Source organism: Gopherus flavomarginatus, chromosome 19 (assembly GCF_025201925.1).
Source record: "Gopherus flavomarginatus isolate rGopFla2 chromosome 19, rGopFla2.mat.asm, whole genome shotgun sequence".
Lineage (NCBI taxonomy): Eukaryota > Metazoa > Chordata > Testudines > Testudinidae > Gopherus > Gopherus flavomarginatus.
Genome location: NC_066635.1, coordinates 19,823,984 through 19,849,345, shown reverse-complemented (window position 1 = coordinate 19,849,345; position 25,362 = coordinate 19,823,984). Strand labels below are relative to the sequence as shown.

At 37.6% G+C, this 25,362-nt stretch overlaps 1 protein-coding gene across 3 annotated transcripts in view; it reads left to right on the top strand.

Annotated features, from left to right (window-relative positions):
* Positions 1-25,362, top strand: part of BRIP1 (BRCA1 interacting helicase 1) — a 196,402-nt gene that overhangs the window by 61,252 nt on the left and 109,788 nt on the right. For all 3 annotated transcript variants that reach the window (XM_050928766.1, XM_050928767.1, XM_050928768.1), the window contains exons 15-16: positions 19,272-19,431; positions 21,000-21,121. In XM_050928766.1, coding sequence (XP_050784723.1) covers positions 19,272-19,431; positions 21,000-21,121 — 282 coding nt within the window. The remainder of the gene's footprint in view (positions 1-19,271; positions 19,432-20,999; positions 21,122-25,362) is intronic.

Genomic DNA, 25,362 nt, shown 5'->3' with positions numbered 1-25,362 from the left:
CAGTCTTGGGAGAGGCATTAAAGATTGTGTGGGCATTTACTGGTTTATCCTTTACTAACAGAGGTCAGGGTTGAATCACATTAATAGGATAGTGAGGGAGAAGCATGCATTGCTAATCTCTGTACTGTACCTGCTGTATGCATAATGGACTTCAGGTATATTTTATCTGGCATTTCTACAGGTACTTATTTTGCTTTAAAACAAATACTGAATTTAATTTTTCAGGTACATCTTTACATGATAGATTGTCAGAAGCTCTTAATTCAGATTTTGGGCGTAAGTCCTTTAGAACTCATCCTATTATGTTTGTGTCATAGCTCATCATAGTCCTGTTTCATGAGAACTGAGAAGAACGGGTGGTGGTGATGTGTGCTTAGATATTATTTTAGTTCCTTTCATTTGTGAAGGATCAAGCAGCTGTATAGCGACTGTTTATGTATGTCAGTCATTAAATTCTTGGCAGTACTACACACCCCTTGACAAACAGTCTTGGCGTTGTTAATTAGTTTTATCAAGTGAGGGATTGGTGGCCAAAAGAATGAGGCTATCCCCTGCTACTCCAAAAAAGACTAGAAGAACCTTTAAATTCAATCTAAGCTGTCACCAGGGAGAAGTAAAAGTTAACTCGATTTAACCTTGGTCAGTGTTGCACTTCTCCGGTGTTGCACTGCAGTATCTGCATTTGATGAGAGTGCAAGTCCTTGAGCGTACTGTCTACTGGTCCAGAGGGATGCTACCAATTGAGCCATCCCAGTGTACTGCAGGCGAGCTAAGAATGCAGTTTTGGTATTAATTCTGTATGTCTGGCTCTTCTTACTTTGAGAGACCTTATATCTTACTGGGGTTTGAGAGTTTTTAGTAGAAATACATTTTTTGAGAGTTGAATTGGTGGACAGTAAATTTTTCAATTTCTTCTGAAATTTATCTATTAATAAAAATGAAAGGTGATGACAAGGTTTCCATCAGAGGCACTCCCCACAAACAACCATTGTACACATAGTTCTTGTAAATAAATTTAAGAAATCTAACAAACAGGCTTTGTTTTCTTCCTGACTGTGACAAAAATAAGGAAGATTAAAAACCTTCTGACAACTTTTACTTATTTAATGAATTAGGCCTATAAATTTACAGAAGATGGTAGTCTGTTTCCCTAGGCCTACTAAAAGCATTAAGATTTGAGCACTAGCTGTTAAAATGAGTAAATGGCAATATTACAAAGTTAAACAAATGCCAAAAAACATTTTCCAGAGTACTGGGATTGTAACAATACCATTAATGAGGGCAAAGAGGTTTTAATGCAATTTGCACATTCTAAAGTTTCAAAAAGAGGTTTTGAGTTAGTACATTATTAATGTACTGAACATCTGGAACTGTGTAAAAGCTATAGACATTGAGCAAGTGCAGAGTTTCCCTACTAGGTCTAATGCTGACTGATTTCCTCCCTAGTGAGATGCTTTTTTTAAGAAGTTTGAGACAGTAAAATGACAATATCCAGATAAGAGATAAACATTCCACAGTGTCTCTTTGTGAGATGTAAGGAAATAAATGAGAACCCATTACCTTTGTGGAGTCAGAAGGTGAATTTTGGAAATTAAATATGAAAATTAGATTGTCACACCTCAAGTTATAGTTCTTGCTGTCACATTGGAACTGTCACATTTTGTTTTGAGACCTAATAATTACTTATTAAAATTATGGGTAATGTAGGTTGGATAACATCCTGGATGGCTTTTTCCTGTTCCTGCATAAACATCTACTTGATAGTGATGTTTACTCATTAAATGCTTTTGGGACAATCATGCAGACTCTAAAGCATGCAAGTGACTCCACTCATATTAGTGTTGCCATTGACTTAAATGGGAGTATTTGCATGAGTAACTTTATTCACGTGTTTAAGTGTTTGCAGGTTGGGATACCTTTGTTTGCAACCTGCATGTTTTATTACAGAATATTTTTCCCTTTTAGGTGATGTATGAAAATGCTGGGGAAAAGTCTAGGTTATATAGTTTTATGTATAATTTTCATTTATCTGCATAGTCTTTACCATCTTTAATGACCTAGGGAATGAAATGTGATTGTTTTAAATGTCATAATTATGGCTAAGATCCAAGAGTGAAGAACGTCAAGCAATGGGACAGAAAACTATCAAGTGGCAGGTGAGCTAGCTAGGCTTCTAAATAGGCTGGTAAACTAGAGATATGTTTGTAAATGAATACTGGTGCTCACTTTTTACATATCATTTACTCAATATTCTTGAGGGTAGGGGATTCTCTTCCTGTGGAAGTATAGTCTTAATTTGTTTGAGCCCAACATCTTCAGTTACGTTAACTACAAAAGAAACCTTAAAAAAGAAATGAAAAGGCTGTTGGGAACATTATGCTGTCATATTTGCTAACCCAAATTCTGTATAAATATCTAAACAAAAGCCAAGAAAAATGATGGAACTAAACAATATGTCAGAAGTGCCATGTGTCCCTTGACTGGCACTGAGGACCTCATCCAACGCCAACTGAAGTAACTGGATTCTTTCCAGTGATTTCCGAGTGCTTGGTTAGGTCCTATGATACCAAGATGACCGCTTTCTGGCCGATGCTGATTGAAAAGGAGGACCTATTGCCAGTTTCTAAAGCTGTGTCTTTTGCCTTATTCTATTTAGAAGCATAATAAAACTAGTAAAGTGATTTTAATTAGGTACTTTATGCCTGGCGCAAGAGATGTGGTTTTGAGGACATAAAAGGGGACCAAAGAAGCCAGATTTTTAGCGACTTGAAAAAAATAAAATCTACATTTGTGCCTAATGAAGAGATGGAATTTGTTACTAGTTGTCCATTGTTTTTCAAGACAACTCATTGGTGGATTTCTCTCTGATCTTTATCTCAGCTTCTGCTTGTTCCATGCATGATTTCATGTCCATAAATTGTATATAACGTCTTTACTTTCACTTTTTTTACCCTCAATTTTTCCTCATTTAACTGTTTCAGGCTCTGCAATATATCTACCTTGCTTCAGGGCATTGCACCCATTTCACAGCATAATTTTCAGAGTTACTGTGCAACATTGGCTGATGTTAACTCCTGCAAGATAGGTTAGCCTTTACACATTTTATTATGATTCCTGAAACTTAAAGAAAGCTGTAGTTTCAGTTTCTCTCTTTCACTTGGATGTAGTTGAAGAATATGGTGAAAAATTATTTCAGTTAGCATCTGCAGTGTCTAAAATCACCGTGTGTGATAGAAGCTGTCCCTTCAACCATCCTTTCACATCTGTAGCTGAGGTGAGGGGGGAAAGGGAGGAGCAAGCCTGAGTGATATTAAATCCAGTATGGAGGACTGGAGACAGGAATTAGTGAACATATATGTTACTTGCACACATTCTGCTGAATTAAACAACAAGTTGTCTGTAACTAGTAATACAATTTCTGTCCTCACATAGTCTGTTGTAAGCCCCCTACTTTAATGCCATCAGCTCATTCAAGTCATTCCGCCAGTCTTCAATTTAGGAAGGAACTGACAGTTCACATCCTTGTAAAATCAATTTCTGTACCATCCAGGAAGCCCGCAGCAACCATATTTCATTTGGCTCAGAAAGGCAAAACAAGTTCAGAATAGCACTTCAACTGAATAACTGAAATGCTGTTAAGTACAGAACCGTAAAAAATAACTTAAATTTTTTAAAGCTGATATCTGTTTTGTTGTACAGAATAGTTATTATTTCTTCACTTGCCTCAGATCATTTTTTAATCTGTCAAGTTGGTTTCTTTGCTTGGTTGGTTACTACTAATGGCTAGCGCAGGTATTGACCATCCAGGTTTCATACTGAGAAAGCAGTTGCAAAAAAGTGACCCTAATCCATTGGTTGATATCAGATATTTTATTTAACCCTTTTCCTGTCAATCCCTGACAAAAACATCTCTTGAAAAGTGACTGAGTTTCAGCAGAATATTTGTATTTGTTATGGCATGGCCGTAATAAGTAGGCCTTGATCTAAACCTTCTCTTTACCAGCAGAAATAATGAGAGAATTCCAAAAAGCTTCTGAGGATTCCAAAGGATATGAAAATCTTTTGAGGGAATGGTAAACTAAACTATTCAAGGAGAATGGGATCGGGTTAACTTCCTCTTTCCTTTTGGAAATCCTGTAGCAGAAATAGAAATCTGAAGCTCTGATGGCATACAAACCTGCTTATATGGAGGAACGGTGCAAACACCTGGGCTAGTTTAGAAAAAGCAATACAGTTCGGGTTGGAGGATCAGTCCCCATCAGGAGATTGTATGCTCTGTTTGTAATTCCTCTTTCCTTCCAAAACCTGGGTGTTTTGTGGATCCTGACTTCTTCCCCAGTCCAGGACATTTGATGTACATCTCTTCTGCCACAAACAACTAAAATGTCTTGGACTGGGGGCAGAGATCAGTCACAGAAAGGAAATCATCAAGTAGCAAACTTTCCATTTCTCCCAGTGGAGTATAGCAATGGAAGCCATATTAGGTAAGAAAGTTCTCAATATAGACTCATAGACTTATAGACTCTAGGACTGGAAGGGACCTCGAGAGGTCATCGAGTCCAGTCCCCTGCCCTCATGGCAGGACCAAATACTGTCTAGACCATCCCTAATATAGCTGCTTCCTTTTGTTAGAAGAAAGGGTAAGAGACTCTCATTTGTTCACTGTATCAGAACACGCAGCATTTTTCATCACTTACGACAACACTAGTCACTGGATTAAAAAGCCAACACTTCTCAAGAACTTTTGTCCTTATTAAGATTACATGAGCTACCTTTTTGTAGGAAGCATTCTTTGTCTTTCTGTGACCACTTCTATGTCTCTCTCGCTCTCTTTATAATTACCTTGGTGGTATCTCTCAGGCACCATGTAATTTCAGTTTTATTCTTTATTTGTGACTGCAATGAAAGTAAAACAGTCTATAACATTTGTCAGTTTACCCTTTTTTGGTTCTTTATGCAATCTGTTTTATTTTTAATGCACTCATCAACATGATAGCTAAGCATTATATAAAAAAATTCTGTATATCTGAAGATTCTCATTACTGTCCTCCCTACCGAAAGCCACCTTCATAAGTGAGCTTGGTACATCTTTTAATGAGAAATGTTGTCACCACATCACTTTATCTGTGGAAGATCATCTTGAAAACATGAGTCTTGCACTGGACCTTATAAGTGCCAAGAGATTAACTCATCTTGATCTTCAGTGGTGAAATATTTTATAGCCAAGGATTCTGAACTCTGAGGTCTGTTAGTTGAAACATCTTCCATTAACTCAGCCACTGCATTTGAGTATGGAAGAAGAGGTGGTCTTTGAATTGCCTATTAAAGGCTTACCTTGCTCTTTAGAGATAATTACCAGGACCTTGAAATGGCTCTGGAGTGCAGTACCCGAACAAGCTTTTAGTAATTATCAGTGTAGTATTGACCATAAAAAGCAATATTAAGATGGGTCACATACCTTATAATTCTGAATCCTTGAAGGGAACTTTTTTAAAAAAGAGTGAAGTCCTGCCCTGCATCACTACCACCAGCTACTGTAATAATGTCAGTGTGTGAAGTTAATCATTAATTCATAGGAGAGATTTTTTTAGCAAATTTAGACTTAAACATTGCAAGCTTTTAAGTAAGCTGAAAAGATGTTATTGGACAAAACATTTTGTCTTCGTTGCAGTCTTAACCTGGGTTCAAATGCTGTTTCTGATAACACGCTATGGGTTCACACATCTACCTGCCTCTATTTGTGACACATAGCAAGGCAGACACCATTCCCTACGGCATAGGGCAGACTCTGAATGAGCTTATCCTTGATATTGCTAACCCAAGGGAACTACAGTGAAAAAATGCAGCCATGGCCAGTCACAACGATCAACGCAAGATGATCCTCCAGTTCCTTCCCAAATGACTTATGTTTGATGTGCTGTAGAAAGGGGAGCCGGACGAGTGACGCAAAGAGAGGAGTGGTATGGTCAAAGCAATGGACTAGAGAATGATCTTTGCAGCAGTGGATATGAGCAGGGTAAGACTGAATTTATTAAGCCTAGAGAAAAGGATAATGCAGTAATCAAGACCCAAGATATTGAAAGCCAGGGCAAGGAATTTTTTGTTTTGTCTGCACAGCACCTTGCACACTGGGCTTTTGGTCTGCCACTAGGCCTGCAAGTGCTATGGTAATATAATAATAAAGAAACCCAAAGTTTGGTCTTGAGATAAAAAGTATTAGACAACAGTCACTATGCAATGAGAAGAGCATCTGAAACACCACAGGAATAACTGTGGTGACTATGTGATAACTATTACATTACTGTAACCCTGCATAAAGGAGGTCTCTACTTTTCCCTATCTCTAAATTTCAGATAGTTCATTCTAAAATGTGTTCATTTGTAGCTTAAATCTCATCATATTCTGTTAAAGATTTGGGTTTGTAAACTTTTTTAAAATAATTTTAAGTTCACTTTTAACTCATCTTTGCTGTTTTTAGTAGAGTTGTAACAGTGTAGCATATTGCCTTATACAGCTGTCTGTTGCAACAGTCCTTGTCATATATATCTACTTTACTGCAGTTGGGAACCCAGGAAAACTCCATTCTGAACGTTCAAGAACACATTTCTGTAATATCCTAAATGCTTTCCATTCTGGGGTGGTGCTACAATGAGAAGTGAGTGTATTTAGATTATATATAATTTATATGTGACTTACCAGCTGTCTATAAAGATGATTTTATCCTTTATATTTAGGGTTTGAGTCAGGATAGGAGTTTAATCACTGTCACCATATTTTCTGTGGAAAAAAATATTTTTGCAGTGTGTTGTCATTGTAACGGGGCTTGACTCACCACTGCAGTGCCTCCTGCTGGCCATCCTGGGAATTAACTCAGGTTCGCTGGTGTGCCTTCATCTAGTGTCATCTCAGCACTGTCGCTTCTGCCATGAGAGCCATTGTCACTCTCAGGACTGCAGTGTCCTCTTCTGGATACAGCCCTTCGGCTGTTTCCCACTCAGTTCTCACCCCATGCCCCCCTTCTGGGGGAGGCTGTCAGTCCTTTGTCCAGCCTCTTGCCTCAGTGGCAGGCTGCAGTCCAGGGTCTAGCCACCTGCGTCAGTGACAACGAGGGCCCAAGAGGGGTGGGGACTAGCAGTCATGCACTGTGTCATCTCCAACCCCTGTCATCTGTTTCGCAGGGCCTCTTCCCTGCAGCCCTAGCACCTTCTCCGCCCTTGTGTCAGGGCCTCAGTCTGGCAGTGTCAACCAGGAGCTCACTCATGCTCCCCTGACCCCACCCAGTGCTGCTTGGACCATGGTGCTGTCTCTTCTTCCGCCTTCAGGGCAGCCAGTCTTCACTCCTTGAACTCCAGGAAGTGACTAAAGCTGCTCTGTTCAGCAGCCCTTCTTATATGGCCCAACCTGGCCCTGATTGGCTGTATCTCGAAACCTTCTCTCAATTAGCTCTCTCCAAGCCCTTTCCTAATTGGCTGCCTCCTGTGCAGCCTCCCCAGGCTGCTTTAACACCTCTTCTGCCACAGTCATCTATTAGAAAACTGGAGTGTGCAGCCACTCCCAAGGATGTGAAAATGAGAACAGAGCCATAGGTGTGGAGCAGCCATGGCAGTCCTGACATAATGAATGTGTACTGCAATTGGGCAGTTGACATGTGGGCCTGCTGCTAGAATTCCCTGGGGCAGCCACATTAAATCTGTGTTTAATTTGCATAATGCTAATGTGATGCTGTTGACTCTTGGGAGACTTTGAGGTATGGCTTGGGTGCTATCCTATCCTCATGTCATACATGGGGAAGGGATGTGGATACCTTTTCCAGTTTATTGAACAATTACTGTGATCAGCTGGGGCTTGCAATTTCTAAAGTGCCTGTGGCACTTGCATTTTATGTGGGGCAGATACTTTCTAACAACATCTGCACAGCACATAAAGGGGAATCTACAGTGACAGTCAGTGGCAGATTATTAGACATAATGTCTAAAAAAATACATGCTATACTGGTAGATGAGGGTTTTTTTTTTCCATCTGAATTTCACACCCGGCATAGCAGTGTAGTTTAATATTTTATTACACTGTTAGTTGACATTTCTTGAACATACAGCATCAGGAAAGTAAAGTAAAAGTCCATTATTGTTTCTCACTTCTTGTTAAATTGCAGCAAGCTGAATTGGAGCATCTTGCTTAACGCATGGTCTGATTAGCACATTTTACTTGCACATTGTTCTTACTATTTAAGCAGGAATTGCGTGGGAAATGAAGTTTGTCACACTCAAGACATGTGCCACACTCAGTTTTTGAACGAGTCTAGCAGTAAATAATAATATTTTGCAGTCATTAAATTTTTCTTCCTCATGTGCTTTCTACTGAAAAGAAAGCAGGAATAAAAACAAGCATTAGCAATAAATAAGAGTGCAACCTAGAAACATTTTCTTTGTTAAATAAAACTGCTGTATACATCTTGCCTCGGTTGCTTTGACCTTACCATTGTTCTGTACCACTGCAGCCTACAGAGTTCCCGCTCCCTTTGGCATTTCTTAAAGGTTCACTGCCTAATGTGATTGAGATGTGAAAAATCAATGTACCAGTAGACTGATCACAATCTTATGATGTTTATATTCAAACTCCTGTCTTTGAGGTTTATTATTAATGCATTAATGAACAAAGGTAAGATGTCAGCTAAAGCAGATAAATTTTCAATGTTAAACAATTTATTGCAGTATTGATAGTTTTCCATGACCTTGTAAATTTATATAGATTGCATTGTGTCAATATTCATACAGCCCAGTGGACAGGTGTCGCACACCCCAAATGCAAATATTAATTTTCATCCTATAGATTGTCTCTAGTTTCTTATAACTGTACACATCACTATCTGAGAGCCTAGGACAGAGGCAAAGGATTGCATTAGCATATAGACTAGACTGATTTTTCCTCCCTTAGTATTCTATCCAGGTCATATTTGAGACAGAATGAAAAGGTTTGCACTGTTTCAGCCCACGCTATGCTGTCCTTTTGGAAGGAGGGGGAGGGGAACCCTTAAGTTTTACTTTACACTATCTCTAAATTCATATATAAAATCCTAATTTGTGTGCGTCTGTGTAGTAAAAACTAACAACCTTAACCAAGAGTCTAAGGGATCTGTTGTCATCTTGATGAATGTAACTCCCACACAAAAGAGAAAACAGCACTGAGAATACATATTTAAGCAGCATATTGTGCATGAGCATAAAAAAATTGAATTGTTTCACTTATTAAAAATCATATATTTGGGTGTCTTGGTAAATTTTTTTTGTTCTACTTTAATGTGAAGTTAATAGGCCTTTGATATCCATGCCTAAAACTAAGCTCTGAATCAGGTGGGAAGTAGTTTATATTTACGTTAAAATTTAGTCAGTGGTATAGTATATTCAGTGCATTCTAATGCATATGGCAAATTCACAAAAAAAATTAAATTGTTTAAATATAAAGAGTTGCAAGAAAACAGTTTTTCATACTCAACGCTTGTATAATGTTGATCGTATTAATACAGTGTGTAAACTCAAAGGATGTAAATAAATCGACTGTTAATGAATGACTGTCCAGAATAATTCTGCCTTGTTCTTTCTGACTGTATTACAGTTCTTCTTGCTTGGTAGACAAAAGGGAGAAAACATGGGCTTCTTTTTCTTACTGTGCTAAGATACTGTTCAGAGAGAGAATATTGGCGAGTGGTTAGATCAGGACTTGGAGTCAGGATTCCTAGGTTCCATTCCTGGCTCTGCTGCTGCCTTACTGAGTGACCTTGACCAACTCTCAATCTCTCATGCTTCAGCTTTACCTGTTTGTAAAAGGAGTTTGTTGTGAGGCTTAATGCTTATGAATTGCTTGAAAATTCTTGCATTGAAAGTCATGAGGAACAGTACAAAATATTACTATATCTGTTTACTATAAGAGATGGATCTTACACCAAGATAGGGAAAGGGGGAGTGCGTGGTTATTAGTATAAATATTTACAGATAATTTCAGTATAAAGAAAAAAGTCACTATTTTCCATACCTTATCAGTTCTTTATATGACTGTTGAAAGCAACCAAAATGTCGTCATTCCACATCCAAACAAAGGAAGACCCCAGTTGGATTCTGATCCTGTACAGTTGGTCAGTGTCACTTTCTCTTGTTTAAATTCAGAGTTTACTAGGCTTCTCGTAGGTATATTGTCCAAGAAAACAGTTCATCTGTCCAACTTTGCACTGATACCTTTGCTCACAGTGTCTATACAAGCAAAAGTCTTATTTAATGTCTTCAAAACAATGATTTAGGATGACTAAATGACTATTTTTGCTGGACCGCTATAAAATTTCAGTATCTTGAGTTTGAAACTCCTTATAATTTATCTACTTCCTTTCTAAGTGTGATCACTGGGTTCAAGTCTGGTCAGAGAAATAATTTTTCAAAATCAGATATTCTCAAATCACTGCTATTCCTTTTCAGATTTCCTACCTTGCAGGAATGTAGAAGCATCTCTTGACATAAACAGTGTAGGATCCTAGTGTATGTTAAATATAACTGCTGAAAAAAATCATACAAAATAAATAAGGACTGGTAATTCCTTTCCTGCTACATATGTCTGTTTTGGGCCCTTATTTAACTCTTTAAAGGCTTTAGGTGGTAAAAATCTTGAGTGGTAAAAATCAACACAGTTCCATTGAAATTCATGGACTTGCATCAGCATACACCATCTGAGAGTCTGGCCTTCAGTTTTCTCTCCTTAACAAGGTTATTGTACATGAACATTGTAAGGTGGGTAACACTTTTTTGTTGTCCCTGTTGTAATTCATGCTTTAATCTCTAAGAAATCCTATCTGATCTCACTTTATAAATAGTATTATTAGATACATTGGTTTGAACTACAGGGATGTAGACACAGTGTTTGTTAACGGTTTTAAACTTTCCTTCTAATGAAGTCCTTAAATTATGTAGTTTCTTGGTGGGTAAGACTAGTTCCTTAGTGTCTTCTACTTGATTAATTGCTGTTGACTGAAGCGCATGCTACTAATATTGATAACATTGGTGAGGGATCATCATTTGCATTGGCTTACTTGTGGAAAGTCTTCCTTGCTTTGCATTTCAGTATTTTAACATTGCTTGCATTCTGTAACTTGGGCCCAGAATTAGCCTAAATTATGTTAGGGGATTAACCCCACCCACCAGAGGTTTTTAACCAGCTTTGAGAGGCTAGTCTGATATTTTCCTTTTAAATTGTATTAACTTTCTTTCACATTACCTAGTCGGAGTTGACCACTACAAAAAACTCTTGGTGATCAGGGATTGAAAATGGGAGTTTTTTACATTGAGTTCTGTCTCTGACTTGCTATATGACGTTAGGCAAATTGCTTAACCTTGTTTTTTCTTCTTATCAATTTCCCATTCTGTAAGTGAGGGTAATCATACCCACCTTTATAAAGTGCTTTGAGCTCTACAGATCAAAAATGCTATATAAATACTTAGTTAATTATTTTTTCTATTAACAAGAAAAGGAGACTAAAAGATCCTGCTATTACTCTCCCACCGTTGGAATCAGTTCCCCATGACACACATCCAGCTACTTCAGTTTACTGTGTCAGCTCCACAATCTTCTCAGGGTTGGTTGGCCCAAAGCCTAGGACTATAAGTCTGTTTTGAACCAGTTTTCCCACATGACACTGTGCTTCACTGCTAATGTGCCACTAAGCCAATCTTGTCTGTCTCTCTCTCTCATTTTTTTGTTTGTTTGTTTTTTTCTTCTGGATAAAGATTGATGATTGAACTTGTTTTTTTGACAACTGGTGAGGAAGAGGACAGCAGTGTGGAATGCTAACCTTGTTACAGAATATATAAGTTAAAAGTCATGTTTGATTTGGAAACAACTTCTAAATAGTTCTTTTAAAAATACTTTCACTGGCAGCATTCTTTGTAAAAGAGGTTATTGTCTCATTAGCAAGCAAAACAATATAGATAGCCTAAGGTAAATGTTTGTACACACATGTACTACCGTAACACAGAAAGCTGTTGTCTTAGTTGACTTTAAAACCACAGAAGAGCCAAATTGCTTAGAAATAACTGAGATAGCTCTAAATGATTCAGTGTTTCAAAAGTTTGCCAATTTGTTTTGAGAAAAAATATGTAAATTATATTGGGGAAAAGTACAGATTTTGCATAGATGGCAACTTCTAACAGTGGAAGCAAAATATTAACAGTGTTATTCTGGAGTCTTTAGCGTGCAAAACATTTCATTTTTCATTACTGTTGTCGCCATTCATATTTTCCATTATTTAAGGGGCTTATTGAAAAATTGATGGTATGTTGGTACCAGAGAGACATCCTGTAGGTTACAGTGTTGATTTATGGCACATGGAACACAGTTCAGTGCTTCAGTTTCCTGCTGGTGAGCGGCACTTTGTCATTGTCCCTAAAGAAAAATCATACCAATGAAATCCCTTGTGTTCCACCCAAGTTGAGTGATGCATACTCTTTCTTCAAAAATGATGATGAATTATTCACCTTTTATTGTGCTGGTGTGTGCACATAGTGATCCTAACCTTGTTCATAGTACAGAGCTTTTCACTATGTACAGGGTTTAGTTTAATTATGTAGTTGTGTTGTCTTTTTTTTAAACACATTATATGTGCCAAGCTTGTGTGGGCCAGCCTAGATTTTACCCCAAGTTTCCTAGAGTTTGCAGATATCTGTCAAGTCTTGGTCATAATGTTGTGTGGGAAGAATATCTGGTAGTGTTTGCTTGCAGAAAATTGTTTCTTGAGAAATATAGATACAGTATTTCAAAACGGAAAAAGATTTTCTTTTTCAAATGAGTTCTTGAAGTTTACAGATATCTGTCTGGTGTGAGAAGGTTTATCTTTAAACTGATTCTCTGTTTTTGCAGTCGGGTGCGAAAGGTCTAAATGCATCAGTCTCTTGGGATAGAGCTTAATAGTAAGGATTTCCTGTTGAGAGTAGCTTTCTCTTGTCATGTGCTTAAAGAAAGCAGGACAAGAGGGCAGAAGGTTCCACAATACAGAGGCCCACCTGTTACGAATATGAAAAGCTTGTGTGATCTTTCTTCATAACACTGGAAGAAATTTAAAATGTCAGAAGGAATGTGAGATTTGGATAAAGATCTATTTGCTTTACCAGTGTCTCATTCCTTTTGTAACATCAAGCAGTTCCCTAAGAGAAAAACTAAAAATAATAATTGCAAAAAATGACAATGTAGACACTACGTTCATTCTTAAATTCAAAGCTAGAGCATATAACCACTGTGGAGGACTGATTAGGGCCTGAGGCCAGTAAGAAAGTAGTTTGGACAAAAAGTTACGGCTGCAGATGAATAGGTGGCTCAGCAAACGTCATCATCATGAAAGTTTATTAAAGGAGATGTAATACCAGTGGAACTAGATACAGTGTAAAAATGTCAGTATCCTGAGATCATCAGAGGATTACTTTCATGGAAAATAAGAACTTCACCATTTTAAGATCCTGTCTGCTTAGGCTATGCATAGATCTCTTCTGCGAAGCAGGGAAAAGGCAGCTGATGTAGATGTAGTTATGTTCATTCTATGATATGTAAGCAACCTGGACTAGTTCTCGCAAACAGTCCAAATGGTGAGAGACATTCTATTGTACAAAAAGAACACTGCATTTCCTCTTGACACCTGTCTACCCAGAGCAGGGGTGTGAAAGATACTATGCTGAGAAAAACCTTTTTCCCAGTTGCCACTCCTTTCTTTTCTCTGCCAAAATGTGAGTAGTGTCTGAGAACAAAAGATTTACTTTTTGGAATTGCACAGAACCATACAATGGAGGAGGGAGAGGGGAAGAAATGGCAGGAGAGAAGATGATATGAGAAATAAAACACACTTTATGGTTATCCCTGTGAAGAAAAAATATAAATTTGTATTTTAAAAAAATTGGCTGAAATGATTGTTAAAGGGCTTTGCCTTTGTAGAAAGTGTAATGTTTTTGCAGTTATACCAAATGGTCCTGCAAGAGCTGGCCACAGTATTTTACATACAGTTAGTAGTTATAACAACTGATGTGCAAGACTTCCAGTGGTATAGTAGTTGATCAGTGGAATGTAGAACTCGTACGTCAGCAGTTCAAATCCAGGCCATGTTGGCAGTTGTTGAAAATTTGTATTAGATGTTGGTCTATCCTGTTCTTTGAGAAACAAAACTCACCACCACAGGTGGCAATTGGTACCATTATTGGCAGTTTTATTAGTGGGGCCAAAAATTGAATCACGATGGAGATTGAACTACCTTCTCAACCAAAGTTATAGTTTCTCAGGTTAGGGATGAGCACTTTGGGAAAACTTTCACTGCTGTAGCCCATGCTGTGCCACTTCAGTGAATGAAAAGAAGACTTCAGTTTCTAGGGTAACTAAGCATCTTTCACAAATAGTAAATTTACATATGAAAAAAATGAGCACGTGCACCAAGTTAAGTTTGTTTCACTTGCTGAGCTCATGGCAAACACACACCTCCTTACGCAGGCAAAACTAAAACTACCATTGATTTTAATTGCAGCTTTGCTGGAATCAGTAAGGAGTGCTGGACAGGCACCACTTTAGTTAAAATGAACTTTTAAATTGACCTCTCCAGTGGTGATCGCCTCATTCCGTGACCTAGGCAAGTGAATACATCAGTCTCTTCATGAACTGGTATTATAGAGCTTAAAATAAAATAGAGGTTTATGGCTAATGTTTTGGGATCTGGACTGATGAAAACGCAGCAAAGAGATGAAAAAAAAGAAGAGCTGTCAGACAAATACAGAAATGTGAATGTGTAATTTTCCATCTGACAGAAAAAGGCAATGTACAAAATGTAGTTAAATATAACCTAGTATAAAATTTAAAGCAAAGCTATTAAAAATATTCCACCTCTGGTACAGTCTGATTTTTTTTGTTTTTGTTAAAAAAACTAATGTGTTTTAAAAAGCATTAAAGTGCTTATCACATGTTCTGGGCAAAAGCAAGCAACTTTTAATGTTTATAAAAAGCAACAACATGATTGCAAAGTTAAGTTTTAATAATTTTGATTTTTTTTACAAATTCTATATCATAAAAATGATTAAAGATTTCTGTTACTGAATTACTTCAAAAAATCTGTTATCAGCAGCAGTCATCTTGTCCCTTGTGATTTTTTTTATGATGAATCTGTTTATAATCAGTTCTTGTAATTGAAATGTTGGAATAATCTTAATTATTGTAGTATGAACTAGAACATTGTAAAACCTTATTAGATTTATGCTTGAAATTAGTATCCCCAAATATTTTTATTTTTATATGGTTATCTGGAAGAGCTTTATGTGCAACTCAGCCAAATGTGAATAGAGTACTAACTTGAAAGGTAAAAAAAAAACAGTGTGGAAATAAACTTTTTTTTTTTAAGTAAACTATGGTCTGGTTTTGTTCCCTCCTCCCCAATAAGATTCCCAGGCAGCTGGAATTGCCCTTGCATGCCTTTTGCTTGGTCTGATGCTTGTGGTTGATTTCATGAACCTGTGGAATTTATGACCATCTTCACAATTTATAAATTATCAAAGGGCTTGAAGAGCACAAATTCAAGTTGACAGCCTCTCTTGTCTCTCCATGAATTTCGTAATCATGATGAAATACTTGTGCACCGTGTATGTATACAGAGAATTGCAGCTGGACACAGTTTCCGTACAGCTGCAGTTCTTTAAAATGCTTTTGGTATTGTGAGGTTAAAAGACTCTTCCAAAATTGTCTTGATTTGGAGGCGGGGGAGGAGAAATAAGTTTTTCTAATAGTCTTGAGACAGTTTGTAACTTCCCAAGGGTGGAACCAAAATTATATGCTTAAACTTCCAGTAAGTTAAAAGTTCACCGTGATCCTCTTCATGTGTCAGAGCCGTGAGGCATTCCTTTTTTCCCTTTGTTTGATACCCCTGATCTCCAGGTCCTTTTGTCACAGCTGAATGCAGACTGGATTTTAGGACTCCTTTTGGAAACAATCAGCATAATCAGTTATAGGGAGTGACATAAATTAATCTTTGTCCAACACTTCCCCAGAAACCCCAACCCTTGCTGTCCATAACTAAAAATAGAACCCAGAACTGCAGCATGGCAGTGTAGAGCATTATCACTTGGTCATAATTTTTTTAACTAAAAGATTTTTCAGATGCATTTATTATTGCATGATAAATATACATTTAAAGCCTTATAATTAAAGGGAAATATTTCAAAGTATGGAATTTTAGCTGTTTTGAAAAATTACTCCAAAACTCCTCCTGACCACCTCCCTTTTATATAACCTGTAAATGAAATTATATTGATTAACTGTTTCTGAAGACGTTATGCGATACAATATTATAAGAATGGTTGTGCATTTTTTGTCTCTCTTATATGTTAATGGATGGGCTGGTACGAGCCCCTTTTTGAGCAAGTGGTTGTCCTTGTTGTCCCAAATACACTGTATCCATTTGAGTTTCACCAAAATTGGGGTTTTTTGAAGCTTGGCTGCCAAACCACTGGGTTGGGTGCAACTGTATTTTCCATTTCTGAAGTTTTATGCTGACTGTGTATAGAACTTCTGTTTGACCCTTCAAACACGTTTCCAGCCCACTGGAGACACACTTTGATTTTGAAGCAATGCTTATTCAAAAAGAAAATTCTGGTAGCAAACACATGAAGAGCTCTGCATGGGAAAAGGCTTTTAGATCAATGTTAGTCCCCTGAGGATCTCTGACTTTTTGCCCTAACAATAGTGTCAATACTGTGATTTTTATTGAGGAAAGCCTAATGGCTGTTTCTCCACACACCATTTCCAAGTAACAATTAAGTTGATTCAGAGATGCTAGACTGGTAAGTTTGATAAAATGCAGTTTGTAGCTTTACAAAACCCTCCCTGTACAAATGAGGTGAAGAAAATGCAGAAGTTCCGAAGGGTATGTCTTTTATTTATAATTGCAAGCTTTCAGTGGAGTACAGGAAATTTATCTAAGGTTAGTGGTTACATAGGCAGTGGGAGAATAGGTTTATGGACAGTCATTGGGTGATTAAAGCAAGCACCTCAAGATCCACTTGTTTTAGAAGATTATGATGTAGTGTCTAAATACCACGATGACAAGCCCATTACAGATGAGAAGAAGGATGCAACACCTCATTGCTGTAGTTTGCAGTGTAATAAAAGCCAATGGTTATTTAACTGTTGATTAGATCCAAAGCTGCTATTTGAATCCTTCCTGCACTGTCAGACGTCTCTTAGGGAATGAACAAGGTTCCATCATCCTTTCCTGTCCTGGGCTGCTCTTTGCATATCCTCTATGTTGTTAAATTCCACAAATGTTCCCTCTCTAAATGCTGCTTGATGCCCATTTAAAACCAGCATTAAAATATTAAATGCATATTTTATGTAAGGGATTTCTGAGTGACAGGTCCTGGGGTGGGGCATATAAAGGAGAACAGTTAACTGATAGTTTTGTGTTCTCCTTTAGACTCCCCACCCATTCCCAAGGACCTATTCCTCAGAAACCAATCAACCAGGGGATAGTGCAAAGAAAGTGACTGTTTTCCCATAGTGTTCTGCAGCAGTGTGATTGCTGCAGTTTAACTTGTCAGCTTCCCTTTGCTTAAGATTTTGGAAATTACACTCATGTAGCCTTAGCAAATCTTTGGCTTTGTTGCATAGAATAGGAACCCCTTTGCCTGCCCCTGAGATGGAAAAATAGAATCTGGAAAGGGAACATATCTGTGAAATAGGATATGAGGACCACGGCTCAAGGCAGCGGAGAGAAATGGTAAAAGATGCTGAGGAAACCTCTTCTCCCATACTTCCAAGATATTGGAAAGCTTCAGCGACTCTCTCTTAAAAAACAAGAAACAGCAGAGTTGGTAGCCAAGCCTAGATACTAAAAAAACAACTCCTGGGGAAGAACTTGCAACTGTTTTAAAATTACAAGAGGGAAAAAAAAAATCAAATAAACATCCATCAGCTTCTGGGAAGATGGCAGATTCTACTTGCCTAACAAGATTTTCTGCTTTCTTGGAGGAAAATCTCATTTCATTTATAGAACCATTAGAGAGTCCATATGTAAAGGGTTTAATAAAACATATATAGACTGCCTTGCCCTGCAAAAACTATTATTCCCCTGGGTGGAGAAAGTGACTGACTGTGGGCATTAATGGTTTCTGGCATTATGCCCCACTCTTATTTGTGTTTTTCGAGCCCAAAGTGCTATTGTTTTTCATTATAACCCTGCACTTGAGTTCATAGTTCCCATGAAGCATGGATGTGTGTTATATTTTATTTATTTTTATTTATAGGTATCGCTATAGCACTCATCGTTGTTGTGTATAGTGTGAGTGCATATCATGTTTATAAAAGTATTTGCATACCTTTTCTATATATGAGAAAAATCTTGTATATGGCAAACACCATTAAAATGGAATAAGTAAATTTTACAGGACATTGTTTTATCCTTGCCAAATATTAATTATAGTCATAATCTGCGTTTTTACATACAGAAGGTAGCCTTGCTGGTGTTATGGCAGCTGGCAGTTAAAAGGCAAACCTGAAGTCATCAAGGGCCAGTAGGGGCTTTGAGAGAATTCCTCAAAGGGGAGAGGTAGAGAATTCTGATTACATTACTATGTAATCCATAGAAGTGGAACATTGGCTTTGCAGATGTTTTCTGATGGATCTGGATAAAGATGTTCTAGTACACTCTTTGCTGGTAGTGAGTGGAAGTTATTTCTTTTTAAAATGAGAAGGAAACAGTAGGATTGAATCGGTAAATTTCAGATTTTTTAAAAAATCTGTGGAGATTTATACAGTGTCTGCAGTTTATATATATAAAATATAGTAGAAATATATGAAAAATGTGGTTTTGAGCCTTTGTGCATTTCATATGCCTTCGCTAAATAAAATGTATTATACTGAATTGCATCCACTCTGTTTATTCCTTTAAGAATCCATCGGTACAACACCTATCACAAGGTATTTCATTTCTTTTTTGAGAATTGCAGGGCGTAAGTATAGAGTTGCAGCAGTGGAGAGCATAAGTGTTTGAATTTTGAATTGCAGGTGCTTACGTTGAATTGCACACATTTCCACAGTGTCAAGTTACAACTAATATTGACAAATACTGAATAATATGCATTTTATAAAGTTGTGATTGGTATTTTTATTGTGTGTTTTATTGGGGACTTGTTTAGTATGTTTTAGAGCCTTTTGAAAAATTAAGTGACTGAATATTCACTATGGCACTCTGATTTTTTGTTGTTTGTTTGTTTGTTTAGTTGTTGGACAAATTAAAAGATCGCTGGATGCATACTGGCTTATGGAGAAACTTGGAGCTTGTTAAGACAGTCATTGCAGAGCCTCAAGGAGGAGACAAGGCTGACTTTGATGCACTGCTCCAAATATACTATGATGCAATAAAATATAAAGGAGGAAAAGGTAATCGGATCGGTGAGGTTATCTGGATGAATTTTTAACTCACATTAAGTAGTTAATATAGACTTTTCAGGTAGAAAGTGTGGTTCATATTTTAAAATATTTTGAAGTCAGACTAAGATGATGTTGTACAATTTATTTTACTGTGATACGATATTTTTGGATTTGAGAGGAGTTGTGCCTGATGGTTTGTAGGTAATGTATTAATATATTACACACACACAAATATTTGTTAAAATAACATTAAGGATGCAAAGTCAAGCACTATGAAGTTAAGAAATGCCAGTATTAACCTTTATTTGGCCTCCTTGTGCATATACAATAAGATACAATCTTTAATTACATTATCACATACTCCGGTTCACAGGAGCCCTGTTCTTTGAGTGATTGTGCACATATACGTTCTACCGTAGATGTGCGTGCACCCAGTTCGTTCAAGTCAGAGACTTTTGCCAGCCTTCACCTCAGGTATCTATAGGCCTGGCTTTGCTCAGTATACCATCCAAGCAGATGCTCTCTCGACATGCTGATTTGTGAACCTGCAAGAGTGCTTCAGTCCATGAGTTGATGGATAGATCCCCAAAATGTCTGCAAAGGTGTTCCTTTCTTACCACCACAGTTAACAAGGACTCTTGTAACAGATGTGTCCTCCAGGAGCTAGGATGCCAATCGGGGGCAATTTCAGGCTCAAGCACTTTGCACATCTCAGGAGACTTCTCTCCACATAAATTTATTGGGCTTTGAACCGTTCATTGGGACTGTGAAAGTTTTATTACCACCATCAGTAATCAGGTGGTTCACATTCATATCAACAACACCAATTCTCTGTTTTCTCTCAACAAGAAGGAGAGTGCAGGGTTGATTCAGCTTTTCCAAAAGGTGATCCTTTTTTGAAACTTCTGCATAAAGCACACTTTCTTACCAATAGAAGTTGGTCCAATGAAAGATATTACCTCAGCAAAATTCTCCTAATTTAATTGCAACAGTGATCTCTCAGATAGCTGGATCCTGAATTATTCTTATAGTAGACTTTCTGTCCAGTATAGATTCCAGATGTGTACAGTCAATGTAATATTTACCCAGTTAATTTCTGAGCAAAGCCACTATTTTGCAAAGCATAGAAACATATTTACAATGCACTGTTTTACAAACTTAACCTTATATGTTTTCTTAAAAAATACCCTAAATATCAGTTCAGTCAATACATCATAATAGTAAGTAAGAGAACAAGAGAATACCATTATTGAAATGATAAATTGAAAGCACTATTGTTATAGGTAGGTACAGCTTTTTCCCTAGGATGCACTTCTATATTATATAGTGCCTCTTGCAAGCATAATATGAAAATTGCTAATTCAGCACATCAATATCATTTGTCTAAATTATATTAGCTACCATAATACTTCTCTAAAAAATCATGTGCTTTTATTTCAGCTCACTTTTTTAAACTGATACACATTGCATTATGCTGTATTAATTTTAGTCTTGTCAAAGAATACCATAAAACTACTTTTTGATAATTGATGATTTATTCCCAAAATGATTGCTAATTCTTCTTTGCTTTGTTTAAGATGGAGCACTTCTTATAGCAGTATGCAGAGGTAAAGTTAGTGAAGGCTTGGATTTCTCTGATGACAATGCCCGTGCTGTTATAACTATTGGTATTCCATTTCCAAATGTGAAAGACCTTCAGGTAGGACATCAACACATAACCAAAAGATTTGTAACTTAAATTTGTTATGGCTAAAATACTTCTTCATGTACGGAATACTGCTTTCTACATGGTAAAATTGAGAGGCCATGTGGCTTCTATTTTTAGATTTTAACACTTGTTAATACTACATACTACAATAAATTTATTTTAAACCATTGTTCGAATACAGCTAGTCATAGTGTTTTTACATTCAAAGTGCCCATTGGCTCAATTTTTACCAGTTATGGTACAGCTTTTCCCCCTTATTTCAAAGGCTATACCTGTTGCACAGATAAAGACTACTCCTTGATTTATCTGATATAGCAGGATATGTGATAGCTAAGATCCAGTATAAATGATGGGGAAAAGATAATTTTTAATCTACTTGAGGTTGTTTCCTAAGAAAATAAATAACAGATACAAATTAAAGAATGTTAGGATGGGTAAAATAGGTTGAGAGGTAAATCTATAGATATAACCTAGAGGTGAAAGATTTTCATACATTCTTTCATTGTTATCTTAAAGTTCTTTCATTGTTGGTTGCTGCATGTCCACTCTTCAGTTCCCATTGCCTCCTTCAACATCACTGTGTGTGTAGCACCACTCTTCATTTAGCTTTTCCAAAGGTAATGTTGATGCTTAGTTTGCTTCTTTAAAGTGTGAAATTATTACATGAAATGAGCTCCTCCTGGAAATTGAGAACATTACTTTTTTTTTTTGATGATGATGATGATGATTTGAGGCATAGATCTTAAAGTGGCTTCTGAATGTAGTTGTAGGCCTAAATTAACTAAATTTCTGGGTCAGTTGGTATCTTTGAGTTGACCAAAGTGTCAGCCCCTTTCATTGCTGAGAAGTTATTCACGTGAGTATACTCAGAGACCAACACCTACAAAATCTCCACCTAGCATTCTCAAAACTACAATACCCGCACGAGGAAATAAGGAAACAGATCAACAGAGCCAGACGTGTACCCAGAAGCCTCCTGCTGCAAGACAAACCCAAGAAAGAAACCAACAGGACTCCACTGGCCATCTCATACAGCCCCCAGCTAAAACCCCTCCAACGCATCATCAAGGATCTACAACCCATCCTGGACAATGATCCCTCACTTTCACAGGCCTTGGGTGGCTGGCCAGTCCTTGCCCACAGACAACCTACCAACCTGAAACATAGTCTCACCAGTAACTGCACACCGCACCATAATAACTCTAGCTCAGGAACCAATCCATGCAACAAACCTCGATGCCAACTCTGCCCACATATCTACACCAGCGACACCATCACAGGACCTAACCAGATCAGCCACACCATCACTGGTTCATTCACCTGCACATCCACCAATGTAATATACGCCATCATATGCCAGCAATGCCCCTCTGCTATGTACATCGGCCAAACTGGACAGTCTCAACGGAAAAGTATAAATGGACACAAATCAGACATTAGGAATGGCAATATACAAAAACCTGTAGGAGAGCACTTCAACCTCCCTGGCCACACTATAGCAGACCTTAAGGTGGCCATCCTGCAGCAAAGAAACTTCAGGACCAGACTTCAAAGAGAAACTGCTGAGCTTCAGTTCATCTGCAAATTTGACACCATCAGCTCAAGATTGAACAAAGACTGTGAATGGCTTGCCAACTACAGAACCAGTTTCTCCTCTCTTGGTTTTCACACCTCAACTGCTAGAACAGGGCCTCATCCTCCCTGATTGAACTGACCTCGTTATCTCTAGCTTGCTTGCTAGCATATATATACCTGGCCCTGGAAATTTCCACTACATGCATCTGAGGAAGTGGGTATTCACCCACGAAAGCTCATGCTCCAAAACGTCTGTTAGTCTATAAGGTGCCACAGGATTCTTTGCTGCTTTTACAGATCCAGACTAACACGGCTACCCCTCTGATAATTTTAGTGAGACTGCTTGTGTCAGTAACTGCTCATCAGTGTGAGTAAAGGGTTCACGTTTAGATCCATTATGTTTTGTAAAGGGATTAAAAATAATAAAATATGAAAGAAAGATGTAATGAGTAATCTGAGAGAGACTGACGTGCAATGTATGTACCCAAATAAAAAGAGTACCCTTAGACCTGTAACTAATACAGACTTTTGGTTCTTTGCTACCCTGATTATTGTTTCAGTCCTTCCTGGAGTAGGGGGTAGTCAGTGGGAAGATTAAGTATTCATGAAGAAGAGGAACCTGACGTACTGGGAAAACTCTGGCATAACGCAGACAGGAGCTGTGGAAGCTTTGCCACATAATTGTCAGTGCATCTTAGTCCTCATTTGCAATGCTTGTGTTGTTATAGTTTTGGTCCTTTGTTAATCAAATTCAGTGAGAGATTTAGTTCTAAAGGCTCGTCTATACTTCCCGCTAAATCTGCACTGCTGCGATTGATGCAGTGATGTCGATTTAGTGAGTCTGGTGAAGACAAGCTAAGTCAATGGGAGAGTGCTCTGCCAATCGAGGTTTGTACTCCTCCTCCCGGAGAGGCAGAAGGTAAGTTGGCGGGAGAGCATCTCCTGTCGACATAGCACGGTGTAGACACCACTGTAAGTCAGTCTAAGTTATGTCGACTTCAGTTACGTACCTGAAGCAGTGTGGCTTAAAAGTCGATTTACAGTTTAAGTATAGACCAGCCCTGAGTGCTTGCTAAGTCGTTTTGCTCCACTAACTGGTGGCATATTTCATGACTCGTGGCCACTCCCCTGAAAGAAGCAGAAATGAGGAAATTCAGTTTATGGACTAATTGAAAACCTGAATAAATACGTCTTACAGCATGTGGTAGAAGTTGACATGCTTGAGACATCTTTCCAGTGGGAGCGAATTCCAAAACAAGGGCATGCTACGGAAAGTGCCATATATTTGATATGAAATTCTACGAATTATCTCAAACCTGTTCAGTAGTTATTTTATCTTTGTACAGCATCTAGCAGAATGGGAACCTGGTCCATGACTAAGGCTCCTAGATGTTATAGAAGCACAAAAATTATAATTGATTAGTTAGACTTCAGAATACATCAGCTTAAATTTAGTCTTCATACTTTTAATTCCCTTTCCCTTCAACTGTACCTCTTGTCAACTTGCTTTATCCATGAATAACGTAAAACTTTGACACATCCTCCAGTGAAAAAATTTCATGGGTTGCCTCGTGACCGAGATAAATCAGATAACTACATTACTAAAGGATACTAAGAGTTTTGTATAATCTAACTGAGGAATAAAGAAAATACAGATCAGAGTTCCCATAACTAAAAGTTCTCCAAAGCATCTGAAGCCATTTCTTTCACTGTTCAGTTAAGCAAGGGCTGCCAATCTTAATACTGAAAATCTAAGCACAATATTTCAGTGAACAGAATATGTGACTGCTGTTTCTTTTTTCATATGGCTCTTTTGTAACTGAAGAAATCAGTGTTTTCCTGCACTATGATATCTTGCTGTTGACATTTGTTAGTTCTAATAATTTAGGAGTATTTACCACTTTTCAACTGACAACATTGGAAGTATTTTTCTTTTACTGCCATAATTGCTTATGGGTGCCTGATTTACACCCAAAGATATGTTGCTACACAGAGTAGAATTTGCTCTTGGTTTACCAGTAGCGAACAGACCAATGGAAGAAGTGTTCAGTGTGATGAAAAGTGTTTGAAGTGAAGAGAGAAGTCAAGAGTGTAGGCAACAGCAAAGCTGGTCTTGTGCTCAAAGTGAATGTCAGTGACACACATTCACTGTTTCATGATAAACTCATTTAGCACAGTAACTTACTAGAAAATATCCATCAGTTCCAAGAAATATGCATATTTTGCTGTTGAGTTAGAAGGTGGCAGGAGCAACATCTGGCCACATTTAAAAGTGTACTTTTGTCTTCAGTATGACTGTTTCACAACCCTAAAAAATATTGCCACCAAAATGTCCCAGTTTTTATTTTAAATATGGCACCATAATAAAATAACACTGTTTGGAAGTGGATGCAAATCCTCTAAAGTGAGGCAATTGTTTAAATATAAAATCAATTTCATCCTCCAGGTACATGAGCATCCTCTTCCATAACATCAAAACTAAGAGATACAGCAATACAGTGGAAAAGATTAGCATTTATGTGTCTGGTTAATCTGTGGGCACATATGGATATTAATTAATAGGCCAAGAAGAAACTCTTTGTAAAAAAATAAAATGTGGTGATCCCTACGATATATAAAGCCAGAGTGTCATCCTTAACAGTATAATCTAAAATAAA